Genomic DNA, 24324 nt, shown 5'->3' on the forward strand with positions numbered 1-24324 from the left:
GCACTATATCATGAATAGGCATCATTGGCCATTACTTTTTCCAGGAAAATCATCGTGCTCTAACTGTGAATTTGCATCATTACTTAACCATACCGCAACAGTTCTTCCAGCCGGCTTTCAAGGCAATGCAATTACAGCATACCTGGTTTCAACAAGACAGTGCCACTGCACACACGGCTGTCATAACCATGAATTTTTTTAGGCAAATGTTTCCTGGAAGGCTTATCTCTCAGATGGGGGATCTCAACTGGCCCACATGATCAGTGGACTTAGCCCCATGTGATTTTTTTCTTTGGGTTACCTGAAATCAAAGGTGTATTACAACCGTCCCAACACCCTGAAAGACCTACAGAACAGTATTGAGGCTGAAACTGCAAGAATAGCTGAAGACATGTTTGAAAGAATGCATGATTACTTCAGAAAAAGACTGCAGCAGTGTGTGGATTGTGAAGGTAGTCATCTGCCAGATATACTGTTCAAATAAACCATGTAGTTAGAAACATCCATTATTGTCCAATATGATAAAAATAAAAATGTAATTTTTCTAAGTGTTCATTATTTTTTTTTATTTCATTCCCAAATCAGCAATTTACTGTGCTACACCCTGTATGACATTATCTTCTGGGACAGTGCTGCTATTTAATGCAAAATTAAGCAAAAACAATACTGAGTTGAGAAGATAACAGCATATCTTGTGGAGGCCTCCTGACAGAGTATGGCACTCTTACACTTATTTCCCAGAACATAAATTCCTAAACAACATTAAATGAATTTTTCACTTTACAGAACATGACAACAATATTAAACTTTCCTGATGTTCTGCAAAATATGTGTTCCCTGTTTAACATGAGTTCTTAATATTATTTTTTGCATGGGATATTTAGATTAGAGTAACTGCTGATAAGTATTAGCTGCACAATAAGTAGCAATATTCAATAAAACAAACTTCTGTTAACATATATTTAGATAACCGTTTTTCTCTGCTAAACATTTGTAAATTTTACCCTGAGATGGAATAAAGGTAACATGTAGTAGTGACACAGTTCAGTATAATTTCACACCAGGCTACTGTTGCCAGTCAGAGAGTTATCTCTCTGTGGCAGCCCCTGTCACTGGTGAAGTATCTGCATATTAATTTTGTCACATAGATGTTAAACTGGTAATAGAGGTGAAAAACAAGCTGTTTCATACAAGTCAAAAATCAGTAGCCTAATTTATTTATTTATTCATTAATTCATTTCAAAGCAGCAGCTTTCCTGTTAATTTTAATTCATTAGATTTAAGGTGGATAAATTTGTATATTTTATAGAAGTTGTCTTTCTCTCTCTCCCGTTTTTTTTTTTTAGATCTATAACTTATCCATCCCCCTCCTATCCCTGTCCTTCATGAACCATGGACCTTGCCATTGGTGTGGAGGCTTGCATGCCCCAGCAATACAGACAGCCATACCATTGGTGCAACCACAATGGAGGAGTATCTGTTGAGAGGGCAGACAAACGTGTGGTTCCTGAAGAGGGCAGCAGCATTTTCTGTAGTTGCAGGGACAACAGTCTGGATGATTGACTGATCTGGCCTTGTAACATTAACCAAAACAGTCTTGCTGTGCTGGTACTGTGAACGGCTGAAAGCAATGGGAAACTACAGCCGTAATTTTTTTTTCCCCGAGGGCATGCAGCTTTACCGTATGGTTAAATGATGATAACGTCCTCTTGGATAAAATATTCTGGAGGTAAAATAGTTTCCCATTCAGATCTTTGGGTGGGGACTACTCATGAGGGCATCGTTATCAGGAGAAAGAAAACTGGCATTCTATGGATCGGAGTGTGAAATGTCAGATCCCTTAATCGGGTAGGTAGGTTAGACAGGTTTAAAAGGGAAATGGGTAGGTTAAAGTTAAATATAGTAGGAAGTAGTGGAGTTTGGTGGCAGGAGGAACAAGACTTCTGGTCAGATGAATACAAGGTTATAAATACAAAATCACATAAGGGTAATGCAGGGGTAGGTTTAATAATGAATAAAAAAATAGGGGTGCCGGTAAATTACTATGAACAGCATAGTGAACGCATTATTACAGCCAAGATAGGCTTGAAGCCCACACCTACCACATTACTACAAGTTTATATGCCAACTAGTTCTGCAGATGAGAAAGAGATTGAAGAAGTGTATGATGAGATAAAAGAAATTATTCGGATAGTGAAGGAGACAAATATTTAAAAGTCATGGGGCACTGGAATTCGATAGTAGGAGAAGGAAGAGAGGGAAAAGTAGTAGGTGAATGTGTAATAGGGGTAAGGAATGAAAGAGGAAGCCGCCTGGTAGAATTTTGGACAGAGAATGACTTAATCATAGCTAATACTTGGTTTACGAGTCATGAAAGGAGGTTGTATACGTGGAAGAGGCCTGGAGACAATGGAAGGTTTCAGATAGATTCTGTAACAGTAGGGCAGAGATTAAGGAACCAGGTTTTTAATTGTAAGACATTTCCAGGGGCAGATGTAGACTCTGACCACAATCTATTGGTTATGAACTGTAGATTAAAACTGAAGAAACTGCAAAAAGGTGGGAATTTAAGGAGATGCAACCTGGATAAACTGAAAGAGCCAGAAGTTGTAGAGAGTTTCAGAGAGAGTGTGAAGGAATGATTGACAAGAACAGGGAAAGAAATACAGTAGAAAAAGAATGGGTAGCTTTGAGAGATGAAGTAGTGAAGGTAGCAAGCATCACATTGGTAAAAAGATGAGGGCTAGAAGAAATCCTTGGATGACAGAGGAGATACTGAATTTAATTGATGAAAGGAGAAAATATAAAAATGCAGTAAATGAAGCAGGCAAAAAGCAATACAAACGTCTCAAAAATGAGATCAACAGGAAGTGCAAAGTGGCTAAGAGGGATGGCTAGAGCACAAATGTAAGGATGTAGAAGCAAATATCACTAGGGGTAAGATAGATACTGCCTACAGGAAAATTAAAGAGACCTTTGGATAAAAGAGAACCACTTGTATTAACATCAAGAGCTCAGATGGAAACCCAGTTCTAAGCAAAGAAGGAAACGTAGGAAGGTGGAAGGAGAATATATAGAGGGTCTATACAAAAGCGATGTACTTGAGGGCAATATTATGGGAATGGGAGAGGACATAGCTGAAGATGAAGTGGGAGATATGATACGGTGTGAAGAATTTGACAGAGCACTGAAAAACCCCAGAAGTAGACAACATTCCATAATAAATACTGATAGCCTTGGGAGAGCCAGCCCTGACAAAACCCTACCATCTCGTGAGCAAAATGTATGAGACAGGTAAAATACCAGCAGACTTCAAGAAGAATATAATAATTGCAATCCCAAAGAAAGCAGTTGTTGACAGGTGTGAAAATTACTGAACTATCAGTTTAATAAGTCACGGTTGCAAAATACTGACACAAATTCTTTACAGATGAATGGAAAACTGGTAGAAGCTGACCTTGGGGAAGATCAGTTTGGATTCTGTAGAAATATTGGAACACGTGAGGGGCAATACTGACCTTATGACTTATCTTAGAAGATAGAATAAGGAAAGACAGACCTATGTCTCTAGCATTTGTAGACTTAGAGAAAGCTTTTGACAATGTTGAGTGGAATGCTCTCTTTCAAATTGTGAAGGTGGCAGAGGTCAAATAAAGGGATCGAAGGGCTACTTATAGTTTGTACAGAAACCAGATGGCAGTTATAAGAGTCAAGGAACGTGAAAGGGAAGCAGTGGTTGGGAAGGGAGTGAGACAGGGTTGTAACTATTCCTGATGTTATTCAATCTGTATATTGAGCAAGCAGTAAAGGAAACAAAAGAAAAATTTGTAGTAGGAATTAAAATCCATGGAGAAGAAATAAAAACTTTGAGGTTTGCTGATGACATTGTAATTCTGTCAGAGACAGCAAAGGACCTGGAAGAGCAGTTGAATGGAATGGACAGTGTCTTGAAAGGAGAGGAGGATAAGAGATGAATGTCAACAGAAGCAAAACAAGGATAATGGAATGTAGTATAATTAAATCAGGTGATGCTGAGGGAATTAGATTAGGAAATGAGACACTTAAGGGAGCAAATGAGTTTTACCATTTGGGAAGCAAAATAGCTGATGACGGTGGAAGTAGAGAGGATATAAAATGTAGATTGGCAATGGCAAGGAAAGCGTTTCTGAAGAAGAGAAATTTGTTAACATCTAGGATAGATTTAAGTGTTGAGAAATCTTTTCTGAAAGTATTTGTATGGAGTGTAGCCACATATGGAAGGGAAACATGGACGATAAATAGTTTAGACAAGAAGAGAATAGAAGCTTTAGAAGTGTGATGCTATAGGAGAATGCTGAAGATTAAATGGGTAGATCACATAACTAATGAGGAGGTACTAAATAGAATTTGGGAGAAGAGGAATTTGTGGCACAACTTGACTAGAAGAAGGAATCGGTTGGTAGGACATGTTCTGAGGCATCAAGGGATCACCAGTTTAGTATTGGAGGGCAGCTTGGAGGGTAAAAATCGTAGGGGGAGACCAAGAGATGAATACAGTAAACAGATTCAAAGTGATGTAGTGTGCAGTAGTTACTTGGAGATGAAGAAGCTTGCACAGGATAGAGTAGCATGGAGAGCTACATCAAACCACTCTCTGGACTGAAGACCACAACAACAACAACAACAATAACTTAACCTCATTCCACATCTCTGAAGGTTTTCTGCCATGATGGAGATGACAAATGATTGATTAACTCATTCATGCACATTCCTTCTTTTTTTTCTCTCAGGGCAGCTTTTTTCACATAAAATGTCCCCAAAAGCAGTCGGTATCTTACATTTATTCTTCTTTTCCAGGCTAAGGCAATGGAGATCCATCCCCTCTATTTTATGATGCCAGCTGTACTGTGTTGTTCATTTGCCTTCATGTTGCCTGTTGCCACTCCACCTAATGCCATTGTGATGGCAGCATCAAACATGAGGTCATCCGATATGGTAAGTATGGGACTGTTGTTTCTCAATACTTCAGCCATTTATAGAGTACAAGTCAATTACACATAAGATATTTTTAATATTTCCGTATTTTGTAAAAGTGAAAGATAATAAGATTTTTAAATTCATTACAAAATCCACCACTTTAAGTATCTCATATACATTCTCTCTTAAAATTTCAGTATCTCTAATTATTTATATAATTTCAATATAATAGAGGGAAACATTCCACGCGGGAAAAATATATTTAAAAACAAAGATGATGTGACTTACCATACGAAAGCGCTGGCAGGTTGATAGAAACACAAACAGACACATACATACAGACAAAATTCAAGCTTTCACAACAAACTGTTGCCTCATCAGGAAAGAGGGAAGGAGAGGGAAAGACGAAAGGAAGTGGGTTTTAAGGGAGAGGGTAAGGAGTCATTCCAAGCCCGGGAGCGGAAAGACTTACCTTAGGGGGAAAAAAAGCATGAAAGCACTGGCAGGTTGATAGAAACACAAACAGACACATACATACACACAAAATTCAAGCTTTCGCAACAAACTGTTGCCTCATCAGGAAAGAGGGAAGGAGAGGGAAAGACGAAAGGAAGTGGGTTTTAAGGGAGAGGGTAAGGAGTCATTCCAATCCCGGGAGCGGAAAGACTTACCTTAGGGGGAAAAAAAGCATGAAAGCACTGGCAGGTTGATAGAAACACAAACAGACACATACATACACACAAAATTCAAGCTTTCGCAACAAACTGTTGACTCATCAGGAAAGAGGGAAGGAGAGGGAAAGACGAAAGGAAGTGGGTTTTAAGGGAGAGGGTAAGGAGTCATTCCAATCCCGGGAGCGGAAAGACTTACCTTAGGGGGAAAAAACTTCCTTTCGTCTTTCCCTCTCCTTCCCTCTTTTCTGATGAGGCAACAGTTTGTTGCGAAAGCTTGAATTCTGTGTGTATGTATGTGTCTGTTTGTGTTTCTATCGACCTGCCAGCGCTTTCGTATGGTAAGTCACATCATCTTTGTTTTTAAATATATTTATATAATTTTTTATCTACTGCCTTTATTTCAACACTCATAAAATCATGTTCATTTCTTCTCTCCCCATTCATCATTATCCCAGTGTTTACACTGCTTGCATTATTTTAAATTCCATTCTCGCACAATTTTTGTTGAGGTCCACATCTTTTCAAGAGCCGATACGTTCTCTTTAGTTTTGATATAGTTTACTAATAATATCTGAGAACTGCCCATGAAATAAAGATTTTTCCAGAGCTTGTAACGCATTTGTTTCCTTTATTGTCAGCATCATGCACCACAATTTAGAGCTCAATTGTAGTTATGTTGCGTTCAGAAAGTGAATTAAGAAGCTAATGTTCTGATTCGTATCCTGCACATTGAAGGTGAAATAGTTGCTGATTTTCACCACCAACTTATTTTTTGTTTATAACAGAAATGCCATGAATACTCAGAATATGTTAAAACAATATCAGGAATTTTAAGAGGGAAGAAAGTATACCAATGATATTATGAGGAGCATTCAAAAGAAAGGGTACAGAATAACATAGTGGGTATAAATGAAGTCTTTATTCAGAAGTAACCACCAGAGGCCTGAGTCTGACTATCCCAATTTCTCACAAGCCGGAGGAACTCACAGGGTGACATGCCCAGGCTGTAGGGTGGGTGCTCAAGCTGTTCCCACTTGAACTTGGCTGTTACACTCTATGTGGCTCTACACTGATGTGGATGCACATTTATCGTGGAGCAGCATTACCCCCTCCATGAATAGCCCAATCCATTAGCTGTTAATGGACATATGACAGGTGACAGTCAGGTTGGTGTCCCACTGTTGTCCAGTGCATCTCCAGACTCATCTTCAGCCTGGAATCTCAGTGAATGAAGTAGAATTGTTGTCAGTGATGAGTCCCGATGACTGTCAAAGATGTGTCTGAAGATGCTTCGGATGGTGGTGGAGTACCAACCTGATTGTCAGCCACCATATGGCTCGACAACAAGGGTGCCATTTCTTTTCATAGCAGGACTTCCTTGACTGTCATCTGCAGACCCTTACATCAAATCCTACCTTAGCCAGCAAGGTCACAGGATGTCTCCCCAGTGGGAACACATTTGGAGCATTATGAGCAAGGCCCTCCAACCATATCAGGATTTTGATAATCTAACATGCCAGTGGTCTTGCGGTAGCGTACTCGCTTCCCGCGCACGGGGTCCCAGGTTCGATTCCCAGTGGGGTTAGTGATTTTCCCTGCCTTGAGATGATGGGTGTTGTTGTGTTGTCTTCATCATCATCATCCATCCCCATTATGGTCGGAGGAAGGCAATGGCAAACCACCTCCGCTACGACCTTGCCTAGTCGGCGGTGTGAGTTTCCCACATCGTTCCCTACGCTCCTCGGAGTATGTGACCTCATCATCATCATCATCATCAACATGCCAGTTGGAGAGAATTTGATATGATATCCCCAAGAAGGACACCCAACAACTCTATCAGTCTATGCCAAACTGTGTAACTGCCTGCATAAGGGCTAGAGGTGGATCAATACATTATGGACATGCTCAATTTGTGAAGCTCTTTCCCTTGAATAGATCATCCAGTTTTTCTGAAATTGTAAGCATTTGACTGTCTGTACATGTGCATCACATATACTGATTTATGTTCCATTTGGATAATTCCTTTGTAGTGTGTGTGTGTGTGTGTGTGTGTGTGTGTGTGTGTGTGTGTGTATTTTACAGTGTATATCATGAATTCAGTTATGTTGTCCATTACAGTATGCTGATGCAAAGATATCATTTTTTACGTGTTTTCTCCAAAACAGATTCTAAACCTCTCTCCCTTTACCCTTCCCACAGAATATAAAATAAATTTAAACTCATATAGATACTATGTAATCAGTTTTCAGTATCTTGATATAATGTTCTTATTTTCCTGATCTTGCCATAAAACTGTATCATTTCATGTATCCTACTGCTCTACACACTGTCTGGGTGGACTTCTAAGTATCAGTCAACTCTTCATAAAGAACCTTTGTCCAATGTGTACTTTAATGCTGTGTTTATGCAGAGCATTGTACATAGCAAATCTCTCTTATATTGAAGAGCTTTCTTTAAGTTGAGCCCCTGGTCCATTACAAATGTGGATGCTTAATTCCACAACAGTTATAGCTATCTCCAGAATTTTGTAATGTAAGGATATATTCACTTAATTTTGTAATGTCTGGAAACTTTCCTGTGAGCAGCATCTACAATAATATTGGATCTTGCTGCAAGACAGAATATCTTGTGATAATAATCAATAAAAATATTGCACATCATAGCACACTCATTTGGGTTGATGGCTTCCTTTGCTTTAGGCATTAATTCAGGTCTCACTTCATTGGTTGTATGATATATATGTTCAGACACAATTCTTGGATGCGACAAGGTGTCTTGTACACTCATTGTGCTGTATTGGACACCAGTGCTAGTTAGCTCTTGGCAACAAATAATAAGCTCTTCACCACGGACAATATTGAAGTGTCACAAATCCAACCCACTCTCTCAGAATCATGAATTAATCACCTTTAAGTGAAAACAATTACATCACAATGCTCCTGGTTCGATACAGTGTATCTGTAATAATAAGAATATTAAATATTTTTACCAAATGAGAAAGTTGATAAATTCGTGCACACTTATGGTGCAGTCATGATTCTGTATTTGTGATAGTAAGATAATGAGTGTTTGTTTGTAGCTTGTTAAATGGGTTGAATTAAAAAAGCTTCATTTCAAGGTCATCACTTTTTCAGTCTATTTGCCCCAGTCACCTAGCCTTCCTCGTATTTCTTCTGGTAGTCTTTGACATGGATGTAAATAATTCCCTACGTAACAACATATCTGTAGTAAGTATTGTGTCTCAGTTAATACTGTCTAGTTTTGTTGTTAATAAGGTTTGGTCTTTGGTGCACCATGACTGTTGTCAGAGAATGGTATTACAAAAAACTTGTTTCCTTGATTTAAGAGTTTCTGCTACCATCTCCAAGTTTTTGTGAACATAGAGGGGACATTTTCTCAAATGTTCCATCTTTCCTTTATATAATTATAAATTTATATTGAAACTTTTGGGCTCTTTTACTCTCAACACACTTCTCTTGTTAAATGAGTCATTAGAAAATCTAGGCAGCTTGGCTCTCATAGTCTTTAGTGTGTTAGAACTTCCTGGAAATCCAAGTATATCATTTGGAGTTTGTGTTCTTGTATTATTTGGGTCCATTTTGGATTTCGATCACATGTAAGGAAATTTGGCAATTACTCGAAGAGCTCACTGAGAAAGGGAGGAGGGAGGGTTCTTTTATTTGATTTTTAATGAGACATTATCCAACAGGACAAAGTTAATTTTTTCACAGAATCTAGTTCATCAACTGTGAATTTAAGAGACAGTGTAGCTACTCCAAGACTAAATTATTCAATCTGACAATGAATTAACATTCACAGATGCAAGAAAAATGTCAAGCATCAGTGGAGGTCATGAATTTTCTTTCTTTTTCCGATCAAGCACTAGCACATATGTCCATATTTATCATATCTATGTGAGCAGAATGAATTATTTGACAAATGTAAGGAGAACTCCCTAAATGCTACTGTATTTACACAAATTAAGATTTAACATTTTGGATGCGTTGTTTTCATTATATTTGCAAAAAGAAATTTTCTGATAATTATATATAAGTCTAAACTTGTCAGGTATTCTCTTAATATTTGTATGCTTTTTCAGATGAAGGCTGGTCTGGGTATGAACGTTATCTGCATCATACTAGTATCAATACTATTTCCAACATTTGGTTCAGCTGTCTATGGCTTGGATACATTCCCTGATTGGGCAAGAGGAACAAATATAACAACAGGTGTGTAGCAGTTTGAAGACTGTTGCAATCCTGCTGTATCATCAGACTGAGCCATGAATGCATTTGTCTGAAACTAATCAGGAAAAATTATGTTCCTCAAAAGAATTCTTTTTTGTTTGCTGCAGCTGCAAATGTTCTTGCAAAAAGGAAACCAGATAATTTGTGATCAGGTATTATTGTACTAAAAGTACAATCCTCTGTGCAGCTAACATAATCAGTATTTATTCAGTCTATTTATTGAAACCAAATATCTGGACAGAGTAACTTTGTGCTAGTACATACCATAGGTGACATATGACTAGAACGCAGAAAGGCAGTTAAGCACAGTATGTACGATTAGCTGATAATGTGTTTAAAAGTGTGTACCAGTGGTGTCAGCAACTGTGATGTACTTTATAAACAATGAACATTGGACTATCACCAGATTCTTGTTGTGAAACAAAGAAATACTGAACGAAGTTCAAGTCCAAATCCATATGCAGTTGGGAGTGGAATAAGATGCATAGTTTAAAAATAACCAACAGCAATTAACCAAAGTATGACTAATTGCTCAAAATGACTGCTATGTTAACAACAGCAGGAAGATTTCAGAAGATACACAGTACTTGTGAATGCCATGAAATATTTGAAAACAATGTCATGATACTTTTAAAGTAAAATATTAGTTCCTTACTTTTTCTTACTGCAAAACTGCCAAGGATTTCATAACATGCTACTCTGTATCACAACATATTACATCACCAACCTTCACTCAGATGTAGCAATGCAAGTTTTAATTGTGATAAGTACATTTCCATTAAACATATCTTTTTTGTTTCATTCAAATTTCATTACATAAAAACATAAACATTATCCATTATGTTACAATGAGATTAAAGTGTTTCAAGATAGCTCAAGTGAAATAGATATATATGGAGTGAAGCAAGAAAACAGAGAATTGCTATCATACAAAAAAGGAAAGCGAATATGTTGTTAAAATTATTTGTTTAAATGAAAATTGCATTATGACATGAGTACAAAGGAAGTTAAAAAAAGGTATTCCATATTTTGAGAAGTGGTAGTATGGGGAAAAAAATGAGGACACATACCTCTGCTGTTTTTCATGGCTGCAGAAAACATTTGTTAATGCTTTTACTGTCAACAATATACACATTTCTGGGTAACTGCAGCACTTACATGAAATCAATTTGTGTTTTGATAAGTCTGTGAAAAACTTTTACATTAATTTTATCTTTGGACTTGCCAGCATAATGGGGGGGGGGGGGGTTGGGTTGTTTTGGGGAAGGAGACCAGACAGCGAGGTCATCGGTCTCATCGGATTAGGGAAGGACGGGGAAGGAAGTCGGCCGTGCCCTTTGAAAGGAACCATCCCGGCATTTGCCCGGAAGGATTTAGGGAAATCAAGGAAAACCTAAATCAGGACGGCTGGACACGGGATTGAACCGTCGTCCTCCACCAGCAGAATGGAAGGTAGTTTCTAATAACAAATGTTTTGCAGTAGAAGATGTGTTTCACAGCAGCAAAGATGAAGAAGTACCCATAGATCTTGAGGTATGCATTTTAGAGCATATGTTTACTGGATATTTTTGTCTTGTTTTTGTTCATACTACCACATCTCAGAAAATGGAATTTTGTTAAGATCTTGTATATATACTAAGTATGTTTAAAATTATGTTGTCCATTTACTTCAAAGCAAAACCTCAGACTGTAAGTGGAGTGCCTCATGCTGCCACTGTCAACTCTGAAGCTAAATACACACTGTAATTTGTAATAAAGTTTCCTTCTGAAAATCATTTGTCATTACTTGGTTACATACTTAACTGGCTGTATGTGTAATTTGATGAGATTACTAACTGTGCTTTGTGCCAAAGATTTCTTAAGTCAAATTTTTATTAACACTTTCTGCTATATCATAAATTACACTTTTATATGCACTTATTGGATAACTCAACAATGGTGTAAATTGTTTACAAGGCAATTGATTTATTTCAGTCATTGTAATTTATGTACCTGTATGTTTCATGTAAAGTTAGGAGTATACTTCACTGCACTATTTAAATTTTCATGTCTAAAAGTGACACCAGTGGCATAATGCTGTCATATATAGATGGTGTCACATGGTGGTCTCAATTGTAAAACACAAGTACAAATCTTGTTCACAGTCAAATAAAAACTGTTCAGAATATTTGATTTGCCCTTAATCTTATCTTAATACTTGAAAAATGATACATGTACAATAAATTTTAAGAGAAGAAACCATTCTGTATGAGAGATCTGATGACATTATTGAAGCATAAAACTCTGATCTATTTCTAAATATGTTTTCCAGTGTGATAGATTACTACTCTCACTACATAGAAGAGGCACTGAGCAGTGAACTGTTGTCAAAACAAAAAAATACACACACACACACACACGTGGCCACTCTTGTCAATGGGAACTTAGGCAAGTAGCAATCTTGGTTGGGGGTGGGCAGTGGAGGCACAAAAGATACAAGCTGTGGGGTGGGGGACAGGGATAATAGGGAATGCAGCATCACTGGGGGAGGGAAGGGGGGGGAGGCAGTGGTGTGTTGTTGTGGTCTTCAGTGCAGAGACTGATTTAATGCAGCTCTCCATGCTACTCTATCCTGTGCAAGCTTCTTCATTTCCAAGTAACTACTGCACCCTACATCCTGCTGAATCTGCTTAGTGCATTCATCTCTTGGTCTCCATCTATGATTTTTACCCTCCACACTGCCCTCCAATACCTAATTGGTGATCCCTTGATGCCTCATAACATGCCCTACCAACTGATCCCGCTCTAGATAAATTGTGCCACAAATTTATCTTATCCCCAATTCCATTCAGTATCTCTTCATTAGTTACATGATCTACCCATCCAATCTTCAACATTCTTCTGTAGCACCACATTTCGAAAGCTTCTATTCTCTTCTTGTCTAAACTATTTATCGTCCACATTTCACATCCACACATTGCTACACTCTGTACAAATACTCTGAGAAAAGACTTCCTGACACTTAAATCAATACTCGATGTTAACAGTGGTAGAGGAGAGAAATAGCCAAGTGGAAAAAAATTATTCGAGTGTGCATGTTTGATACTGAAATGAGATTGATGCAGACAGAGAGACTAGCAAAGGTTGAGGCCAGGGGGTAGGTGGGGAGGGAGGGAGAGAATATGTTATAGGAATAAAGAATATGTTACAGGGAGAGTTCCCATATGTGAAGTTCAGAAATGTTGGTGGGAAGAAACCAGACGGCTTGGGCTGTGAAGCAATCATTGAAGCAGAGCATACTGTGTTGCCTGCTATGCAACAATTGTCTCTCAGCCACAATTTGGCCAGTCGGAATACAGACAGCTTATTAATAGTCATACTCACACAAAATGCCACATACTCATTGCAGGTAAGTTGGAAGACTTTTGGTGGGGTAAGAAATGCTCATGACAGGACTGAAGGAGGTTGTAGTGCATGACCTATATTGTTGCTATCCTGTGCAAGTCTGTACACCCTACATTCACTTCTGTATGCTTGCTGTTCCGAAACCTTTTTCTCTGTCTACAATTTTTACCCAATACTTCCCTCCTTTATGACGTTGATGGTTGCCAGAATCCTCAGTGTGTGTCCTGTCATCTGACTCCTTCTTATAATCAAGTTGAGCATTGGGCACGGAATATAGTGTTAAAGCTCAACCTATACAAAATCCAAGCAGTACTGCCTGGTCATTCTAGGCTCATTAGCTGAAAGCATCAGGATTTCCTACGACCTTTAATCCTAAAGGGAACAAACATCAATTTCTCTCCTTCAGAAAAGAGACTATGAAAGTCAAAACTGGACTGAGCATGCAACTGTGATGTGCAAGAAGGCATCAGCATCTCTCCATGCCCTACAAAAATATACAAAGCTCTTTCCTTTTGACCTGAAAAAGAAAGCGTGTAACACACACTTCCAATTATTGGTTACAGTGATGTTATCCTATAAGGTCTTTTTCAGGATAGCTCGTGGCACCTAGAATTGGTTATGAATGCCATGTTCAACATATCTGTGACATTCATCTCTTACATACTATTTCACCATTATATTCATACCTTTCCTGATTGTATGCAGAGATTTCCATGCACTCTGTCTCCTCTCTTGTCTTATCAACACACTGACCCTCATATCACTCTTTGACCTCAATGCTCTTGTCTGAACAATGTGAGAGAAACACCTGTTCCCATCAAAGCAAAATCATTTCTACCCCACTTCCTCACTCAGTCACTTTCTCAAAACCTCATTTATATTAGAGAGCTGAGTAACATCTTCAGTTTCAAAACAGACAATCAAATCATTTTATTTCTTTTCATAATATTGTACTTATCATTATTTCATAGGTAACTATGATGTAAAAAAAAAAGTGTGGCACACCTATGTGATGATGAGAGGGCCTGAAGGCCTTATCTGATCAGGTTAAATAAACAAATTCATGTACTCCCTAATTCAGTTCAGTATCTCTTTATCAGTTATATAGACTACCTATCTAATCTTCGGCTTCTTTTGTAGCATAGTGTTTCTGAAACTTTTATTCTCTTATCTTTTGTAGTGTTTACTGTCCACTCTTCATCATTGTGTGAAGTTACAGACAAATACTTCCAGAAAAAACTAATTAGCACTTAAATTTGTATCACATATTAATCTATTTACCTTTTTAAGGAAAGATTTTCTTGTGATTACTCATCTACATTCTATATGTTTTCCATATTTACAGTTCTCAATTAGTTTGACACCCAAATAACAAACCATGTATACTACTTTCAATATTGCATTTCCTAATTTAATGCCTGCAGCAGAACTCGATTTAATTCAACTACAGTCAATTACCCTTGTTTTTTTATGTTGATATTCACCTTATAAAATATTTTCAAGGCATGATTCAATCCATTCAGTCTAGTCCTTTGCAGTCTCTGTCATCAGTAAACCTCAGCTTTTTTAGTTTCTACTCCCTGAACTTTAATTCTCTTTCCAAATTTCTCCTTTTGATTTATTTTATTTATTTATTTATTATTTCGAATTCCATGGACCCATATAGTGATGAAACACAAGGATGTGGAATGAATGGGTTTACGTTATTATATAGATACAATAAACAGTGTACAATAAAATAATGTACATTACTAAAAATATCTTAAGGTAATAAAATAAAAGTATATTTATACAGTGACCATCATATACCAGGAAGACAAATAATGGCTAGCACATTAGAAATTGAAAGTCTCAAAACATAAATGCAAATGTCAATACTAGTTTACAAAAACAATCACTGGTTAATCCTCATATACGCATCAAGAGAATAAAATGACTTATCCATAAGATGTTTTCTTCATTTAGATTTAAATGCAGGTGGATCATTAATGTGGACTTCAATATCTGACAGAAATGAATTGAAAACTTTTGTGGCAGAATAGCAAACACCTTTTTGTGCAAGACTTAGATGTTTAAGATCCACATGTAAATCATTTTTAGACATTGTATTGTGGTCATTCCTGCACTATTAGATGTAATGAGAGAATGGTTATCACAGACAAAAACCATCACAGGAAATAAATATTGAGAAGTAGTGGTTAATATTTGGAGCTTCTGGAACAGGTTTCTGCAAGAATATCATGGCTGAACACCAATCATGATTCTAACTGCTCTCTTTTGTGCTAAAGGCTGATTACCCCAAAAAATTATACCCTGTGACGTTATACAGTGAAAATAGCCAAAATAAGCAGCTTTTATAGCATTGATATCACCAACAGGAGTAATTATACGCTGGGCATAAGTTGCCACACTGAGTCTTTTTTGAAGGTGTTTGCCCAGACAAATTTAACTTGCTATCAATTAGAATGCCCAGGAACATCGCATATTCACAAAGTAATATATTTTGGTTATCACAGTTCAAGTGGATTACTTCATGTTCTTGTCAACATGTATGAAACTGCATATATTGAGTTTTTTCCGTATTTATATTTAATCTGCTTCACTTAAACCAGTGTTAAGATGTGTATAAATACAGCATTACATCTATTTTCTAATTCATCAGTTGTTTGGGTTTCAAGCAGAATAGTAGTATCACCAGCAAAAAGAGTAAATTTGCTCTCAGTGTTTGTACAATGTGGGAGATCGTTGATGAAGATAAAAACAGTAAAGGTCCCAAAATGGAGCCTTGTGGCAGTCCACATTTTAATGTGCCCCAGTCAGATGAAGCAGGACAGCCATCAGTCCATCAAGTATCAGCTTCTGCTTCCTATTGTGTGGATACGATTCAATTCACCTCCCAGTGCTGCCATTTAAACCATAAAAATCAGCTTTCCCTAAGAGTATATTGTGGCCTACACAGTCAAAAGACTTTGACAAGTTACAGAAAACTCCAATAGGTGACATTCTGTTATTTATTGACTCAAAAATTTCATTTTCTACAGAGAAAATAGCCTGTTTTGTTGATCTGGTGATTTTACTATAGCAAACTTTAATCTCTCTGGGTCAGCACCTTGCTGCAAACATTCATTGAGAATGTGACATAGGAATTGACATGTATAACCACTACAGCACTTTATAATTTTGGATGAAATGTTGTCAGTGCCTGTGGCATATTTATTTTTTAAGGCTTTGATTATATTTTTACCTTCACTAATAGTCACTGGAGCTAAACAAATAGGGTCACATAAGTTGTGGTCACCTTGACGTAAAAAATTAATGGCCGTATTTAATTAGACCTCATTTTCCACTACAGTTAAGAAGTGACTGTTAAATATGTTAGAAATTGTTACATGATTATGTATTACCTTGTCATTGTAGCTTATATCTATGGTATTTTCATTCTTATTGTTCTTGCCACACTCTCCATTTATGTTATTCCAAGTAGATTTTATTTTGTTCCTGGAGTTATCAATTTCAGATTTAATATGTAAGCTTCAGGATTTATTTATCACTCTTTTTAAAACTTCACAGTACAATTTATGATATTATCTTTCAAGGGGGGGGGGGGGGGGTGTTGAATGCTTTTAATGAGGCACCTAATTCTCTCTTAGTCCTGCAAGAAATTGTAATTCCTTTGTGATTCTTGAGTTTCTCCCGGCATATTTGATAATCAAAATATCCACGGGTGTACTGCCGGTCTACAGTATCCAACGGGCACTGTAGACACTGTAGACCGGCAGTACACCCACGGATATTTTGATTATGTAATTCCTTTGATAATCCATGGTTTCCTGGAAGAAACCTTAATGTTTTTCCTCACAATTCTTTTTGGAAAAGTCATTTTTCTTTTCAAATATAGAGATAAATTCATTTAAGAAAATATTAAATTTGTCATTTGCATTAGTTATCCTATACACTGAATCCCAATCAATCTGTGACAATTGGTGATTAAAGGATGAAAGCGTTTCAGTGTTTGTAACTCTAAAGGACTGGTAGGTGTGGGAAACTTTGTTATTTTCCATTAAATGTACAGATCAAATAACAATGGTGACAGGCTGTAACCCTTTCTCACTTCTTTCTCAATTACTGCCACCCTTTCAGCCCCTTTGACTCTTATAACTACATTCTGGATTTTGTACAATGTGCCTCTGATAATTCCAGAAATGAAAGGAGTGTATTCCTATCAGTATCGTCAAATGATTTTTATAAATGTATAGTTTTTGTACATGCAGGTTTCTTCTGTTAACTCTTATCTTCTAAGTTATGTTGTAGAGCCAGTGTTGCCTCTATACTCCAAATTAACCCACACATACACACACACACACACCACACACACACACACACACACACACACACACACACGGAGGTTACATATCACTCCAAAACTTATTTTAATGGTATAATAAATTAATTATATTTGATCTTGCTTTAGCAGCAGCAGTAGTTTTTGCATATTCTCACTTCATGTCTGTTGTACTTCGTACAGTTTAAAAATTCTGCCACTGAACAGAAGCAGTGATCTAATAATAATGCCCTTAGGGATTTGTGAAACGAGAGAGTGAAGAAATAACTTTAATTTTATGTAGCAGACTATTGTACATTTGTATTGCACTAGTTGTACTGGAGGTTTTAAAGGCTGTTGACATTACTGACTGAGCATTGAGTTTGTCTCTTTGCCTGGTATTACGTTCATGTACATTACAGTTTTTATTTATCTCTTTGATATTTTTCCTCACCTATTTATAATTTTCTAGAATAAAAAGACTGGGGAGAGGGAGGGTGGAAGACTTCTGAAAGAGGGCCCTACATTAGTCAGCCAGTTTTGCATGGTGCATTGTTCTTATAGCTCTTTTTTGGATCAGGATGATTACCGAGCTAACAGCTGTGCTATTCTAGAGTATAATTCCATACTGTTGAATACTGTGGAACCAGGTAAAGTATGCAGTTCTAAAATTGTGGAAGCTTGCATTGTGTGCAAGTAAGCTTCAGCTGTAGCATACTTTTTTCAGTGTCGTATTCATTTTTGTTATATGTGTCTGCCATTTAAAATCTTTTTGAAGCCATATGCCTACTATTTTTGTTTCCAGTGTGGGTGTAATTCCAGTGGAGTTTATTGTCAAAGAAGTGTTGCAGGCTTGCCCTTTCAAACAGAAGTTAAGCACATTTGCTTTTGAAAGTGTTTATTCTTAGTTTATTTCCTCCAAACCAGTCATTTAGCTAGTCTGTAGCTTTATTTATGTTTTCTTGTAACTGTGTTTGTTTAATATTTAATATTTAATTTAATTTAATATTTAATATACTTGCATCTAGGTCATTTATATATAGAAGGAAATGAATAGGCTCAGGAATGGATTCTTGAGGGACTCCAGTTTTGATTATTCCTGCATCTCATACGTATGTTCTAGTGCTATCATTTAGTTCATAAGTTATTACTACTTTTGTTTCCGATTTGTCAAGTATGAGGAGAACCATTTTAATGCAATGCCTCTAGTACAAAACTTTTGGGGTTTTTCCAACAGGATTCTCTGGTCCAAAATTTCAAAAGCTTTGCTTAGGTCTAAGAAAATACAGGCAACATTTTGTTTATTATCCAGTGTTTCTAGCACATTTTGTGAGAAACTGTGTATAGCACTGGTCGTAGATTTATTTTTCCGAAAATCATGTTGGACATCAGTGAGGATTTTGTTCTTATTCAGAAATTACATTATTCTGTTTTACTTGATTATTTCAATGAGTTTGGCAAAAAGTGATAATAATGAGACTGGTCTTTAGTTTTCCAAATTTGCTCTGTCACCTTTTTTATGAATACGGATCACTTTGGCAATTTTAAGACAGTCAGGAAAGGTTCCAATTGAGAAAGATGAATTGATTATCTCTGGAAGGAGTGTTCCAAGATTTATAATACATTTCTTTATGATGAAGTATGGAATACTATCAATTTCTGAGGATGTTTTTCTGAAGGTTTTTGCAATGTAAATGATTTCATTCGGAGATGTGTCATAGAGATAGATCGAGTGGAGACAAGAATTTACTTTATTCTGTTGGTTAATTGGGCTATATTTCTTATTATTAATTATTAGATTTTTTTGTATTGTCTACATAGTACTGCCTGAAGAGATTTGCCTTTTGCTGCGGGTCAGTAATTGCTTTGTTGTCACAGTTCAGTGTGATATTTTCTGCTTTATTTCTTTCCAGATTGCTTTGCTTTCATTTTCTGACTCTGATATAAACATATCATTGGCCATTATTTTTGTCTGATGTATGACTTTTCTATGCACCTGAATATATTTTGTGATATAACTGTTAAGGAGAGGAGATATGGTTGTGATTTTTTCTGTAACTGAGCAATTTTCTTTTTGTGTTACCTGAGACATTTATGCCTCTTGTTATCCATGACTTTCCTTTTAGATTTGTGTTCTTTACCACCAGAGCTTTGAGAGGAAATACTGTTTCAAAATAATAGCTGAAGAAGTCAGAGAACTTTTCAGACTTCTTGTTTGTGTCATGCAACTGAGAAACTTCTTCCTACCTATCTCTTGGTGACAAGTGGTTTAAAGTTTCTATGCTTTGTATGTTAAAACTTCTTCCAGTCAAAGTCCTTTTATGGATTTTTCTGGATAGTAAACAGACTGAGAAGGTTATGCTTCATGATCACTAAAATTTGTATTCACACATTTTGCTGTACAGGGTGTGTTAACAAATATTTGGTCCACAGTAGTGGCAGAAGTTTTTGTAATTCTTGTTGGGATTGTAATTGTTTGTTTTAAATTGAAAGTATCTATTAGGTTGAGCAACAGTTCTTTCCTCCTGCTTGTTGCAAGAAAGTCAGTGTTGAAATCCCCACACAATACTATTGATTTCTTGCCTACATGTATCCTGTTTAGTAATGTTTCAAGTTATTGAAAAATGCCTCAAAATTCCCATTTTAAGAGTCATAGATGCACATGACAACTGTATTTGCTCCACTGATTTCTACAACTGTTACTTCAAAGTCTCTTTCTGTATTGAAGTACTGAAAACCATCAATAGTTTTGAATTTCAATCCACTTTTAATTAAAATAGCAGTACCTCCATTTTTGTATTTTCTTCTACAGAAGTACGAGGGTCACTCCAAAAGAAATGCACACTATTTTTTTTTTAAATCCATCTTCTATTCTACATGTTTGAAAGTGTTACAGTGTGTAGATACATCCTTTAGGAACAATATTTTCATTTCTCCACATTATTTCCATCCCTCTCAATTGCCTTACGCCATCTTGGAACCAACCTGTTGGAGCCACTGTTTGGCAGCGCGCACAAGGGAGTCATCATCTTCAAACCTTGTTCCACGAAGAGAGTCTTTCACTTTTCCAAAGAGATGATAGTCACATGGAGCCAGGTCAGGACTGTAAGGCGGGTGTTTCAGTGTTGTCCATCTAAGTTTTGTGATCACTTCCATGGTTTTTTGACTGACATGTGGTCGTGCATTGTCGTGCAACAGCAAAAGATCCTGCCTCTGCCGATGTGGTTGAACACGACTCAGTTGAGCTTGAAGTTTCTTCAGTGTCATCACATATGCATCAGAATTTACCGTGGTTCCACTTGGCATGATGTCCACAAGCAGGAGTCCTTCAGAATCGAAAAACACCATAGCCATAACTTTTCCAGCAGGTGTGGTTTTGAATTTTTTTTTCTTGGGTGAATTTTCATGATGCCACTCTATTGACTGCCTCTTCATCTCTCGTGAAAAATGATGGAGCCATGTTTCATCATCTGTCACAATTCTTCCAAGAACTTCATCTCCACCATTCTTGTACTTTTCCAAAAGTTCGCTGCATACCATTTTTCTTGTTTCTTTGTGAGCCACTGTCAACATCCTGGGAACCCACCTGGCACAAACCTTTTTTAACGCCAACACTTTCAGTATTCTGCAAACACGTCCTTCCCCTATCCCAACGTAGCATGACAATTCATTCACTGTGATATGTCTGTCAGCAGTCACCAATTCGTTAACTCTCTGCACATTGTCTGGAGTGTGTTCAGTACGAGGCATGCCGCTGCAAGGACAATCATCAATATTGCCGTGCCCGCTTTCATCACGTAACCTGCTTGCCCACCAACTAACTGTACTGCGATCAACAGCAGTATCTCTATACACCTTTTTCAACCTCTTATGGATGTTTCCCACTGTCTTGTTTTCACAGCACAGGAATTCTATGACAGCATGTTGCTTCTGACGAACATCAAGTGTAGCAGCCATCTTGAAGACATGCTGTGATGGCACCACTCACAGAAACAGGTTGAACTAAGTTTGAAAACAAGTGGGCAGGACATATCTACACACTGTAAAACTTTCACACATGCAGAATGAAAACTGTATTTTTACAAAAATAGTGTGCATTTTCTTTGGAGTGACCCTTGTAGTTTGTAAGTGTGTAGCATGGTATTGTAAATGAAGCTATCTGATCTGCCTTTAACCAGTGTTCCAAGAAACTTAGAACACTGACAAAATGCAGTTTAGTGTTTAGCAAAACCCCAATGTCTGAAACCTTGTTTGTGACTGACTGGACATTCTGGTGGTGTATGGAGAGCTACATGAACTCAATATTTCATTGAATCTCCACCCGCACTTTGATTGGTGTCCTGGTGTAATTTTGAAATCACTCCTACCTTACACATTGCACTGCATAAGTGTCCTCTACCTCACGATTTTTCTCTTAGCATGTCACAACACCTTGGTTGGTTGGCACCCATAATATTGCACATTGGTCCACTCTCAGGCCAGTACTTATTGTACAGTGGTTTTTACCTACAAAACATAGTTTCGTCTAAGGCTACTAATACACATAACCGTCTCAACACATAGTATAAAATTGTTCTCCCCATGCTATACTCTTTAATTAATTATATTTTAACTATTCAAAGCAAATTAACAGAACATTTAAGTCTTAAACTGCAAGAAAATTTGCATTTTCTTTTAAAGTGTTTAACTACTTCAGCAAAATTATGCATTGCTATTGAAAGCATACACTGAAATCACTTAATTAGGTTAAATTCTGATTATTCCTTATCCACTAATTCTATTCTCAAAACTTGACAACTATGGCAAAGTCTTCATGACAGCTTTTACCAGGTTCCATAAATATGCTTAACTTTATGATTTCTTCTTCAAAAATTTTGAAGAAGTCTTTTACAATAGAAAATAATACACAAAATTCATAACTTGAGCATGACTTCAAAATCACATAAGATATTAAATTCAAATTCATATAACTATAATCTGCAATTTATTTGTCTCTTATTACATTACTTACCTCAGTTTTGTTCGGAGGGGTCCTGTCCATAAAAAATCATCGGTGCATGTGCTTGGAGTCTCCTTTTGTCTCCTTTACTTCTGAATGCTTTCTGCTCCTATGATGTTCATCCATATGGCTCCCCCCCTTTTTTTTTTTGCTGTTGTTGTCTTCTCTACCACATCATTTCCACAGATTTTCTTAGCTTGCTCAGAGTCGTTGGCTGCTTCCATTTGATGGTTTTTTGTCTCATCTGGCACAGAGATAAATAGTCCACTTCCAGCCTTGAGAGACATCACTCTGTACCACACACTGCTTGTTTATAGAATTAGACACAACATGTTTGTCATTGAGAGGTATGGCTACCGAGATATCATGCTTCAGGCGTAAATTACTTATCATGTGGAAATACAATTTATTCAAAACAACATAAAGAATTAATTACATCATGTAATTGTAAACTGTAAAGAACATTTATACATCAATCACTTGTTCAAAGTCTAAAGAGAACATGAATAACCAAGGAGTTCACATTGCGTTTACAATTGAACAGAAGATTTAATCCTCTAACATCACCATCCAAATACCAAACATTTAAATTTGAAATTTTCAGGAGACTTCACTGGAACAACAAGCCAATGAGTATCACCAAGAAATAATTTCATGAATTGGGAATATACATAGAAATTAATTTTTTAATAATATACGTAACTTTTGGGGTGCTGAGTAATCAAGTCCAAGATTTATCTACATAAATTAACAACCTGACGGTGACCTGTGTTTGATCTTCTATGTATTGTTTCCTGTTGCACCAGTTAGATAAATTCCTCATTTTTACTTTTAAAATTGTGGCAAAACAAATGAATACAAACACATTCTACAATGTATATGTAACAAAGCTGTACTCCTCTGACATCTGCAGCCTCTGGTGTATTTATAAAATTGTGACAGTGCAATTTTACAAATCCATAATTGCAACATTTATCTTAATAAACTGATAATTAAAAGTTCTGAGTTTACAAATTGTCAAGTACAGCATTAGGCTTTGAAACTGGATGGGAAAATTTGACATAAGTTAAATTTTGATTGATGTTTATTTTCAAACAAATTATTTTCAGTTAACAATTACATTTAATAAACTTTACTTTTCTTATTAATTATGGCATTATTTTAAATAGTAACATTTCCACAAACTCTTGTATTGATGTTGAGCATTTTACAACAGTTGCTCTCAAAATATAGAATTTGAATATGATGTTAAACAGAAAGAGGATTTCGTATTACAAATTTAAAATACTTATCTACTTTTGAGTTTGGCAGAATCTGTACGCCCTTATAACGTTAACCCTTGCAGTACTTTACATTTTAAAATTGCAAAAGAAAATATTTATTGTTTTTAATCATTTCTCCTACGAGATGCCATATGTTTTCAATTTTTCAGTTAAATTTAATCCAAAAATTTAAATCTCAGTAGTAGATGTTACTTTCCTCCCCCCCCCCCCACCCCCACCCTCCTCCTGTGAATATCATGTTCAATATTTTCAGGTTCAGGGCGTTATTTACATGTAAATAGCTCTCGAAAGAAAAAGTAGACAACTATGTACAGTGGTCATGAAGTTAGTGGTACACATTATTAAAAGTGCACTGATGTTCCTAAGAGTGTGTTGAAAGATATTTTCAGGTTCTGGAACTGACTTATACATCAGGAACTCTTTAAAAAGTGTGTTGTATATATAATTCAATGACAACTAA

The 24324-nt window shown here is 36.6% G+C and overlaps 1 protein-coding gene across 1 annotated transcript in view; it reads left to right on the plus strand.

The window, feature by feature from the left end:
• Window positions 1-11126, plus strand: part of LOC124711226 (protein I'm not dead yet-like) — a 258445-nt gene extending 247319 nt beyond the window's left edge. The window contains exons 12-13 of the mRNA XM_047241185.1: window positions 4837-4974; window positions 9730-11126. Of these exons, the coding sequence (XP_047097141.1) occupies window positions 4837-4974; window positions 9730-9867 (276 nt within the window). The 3' untranslated portion in view covers window positions 9868-11126. The remainder of the gene's footprint in view (window positions 1-4836; window positions 4975-9729) is intronic.
• Window positions 11127-24324: the final 13198 nt, after the last annotated feature.

The sequence above is a fragment of the Schistocerca piceifrons genome, chromosome 8 (assembly GCF_021461385.2).
Source record: "Schistocerca piceifrons isolate TAMUIC-IGC-003096 chromosome 8, iqSchPice1.1, whole genome shotgun sequence".
In the NCBI taxonomy this organism is placed as follows: domain Eukaryota; kingdom Metazoa; phylum Arthropoda; class Insecta; order Orthoptera; family Acrididae; genus Schistocerca; species Schistocerca piceifrons.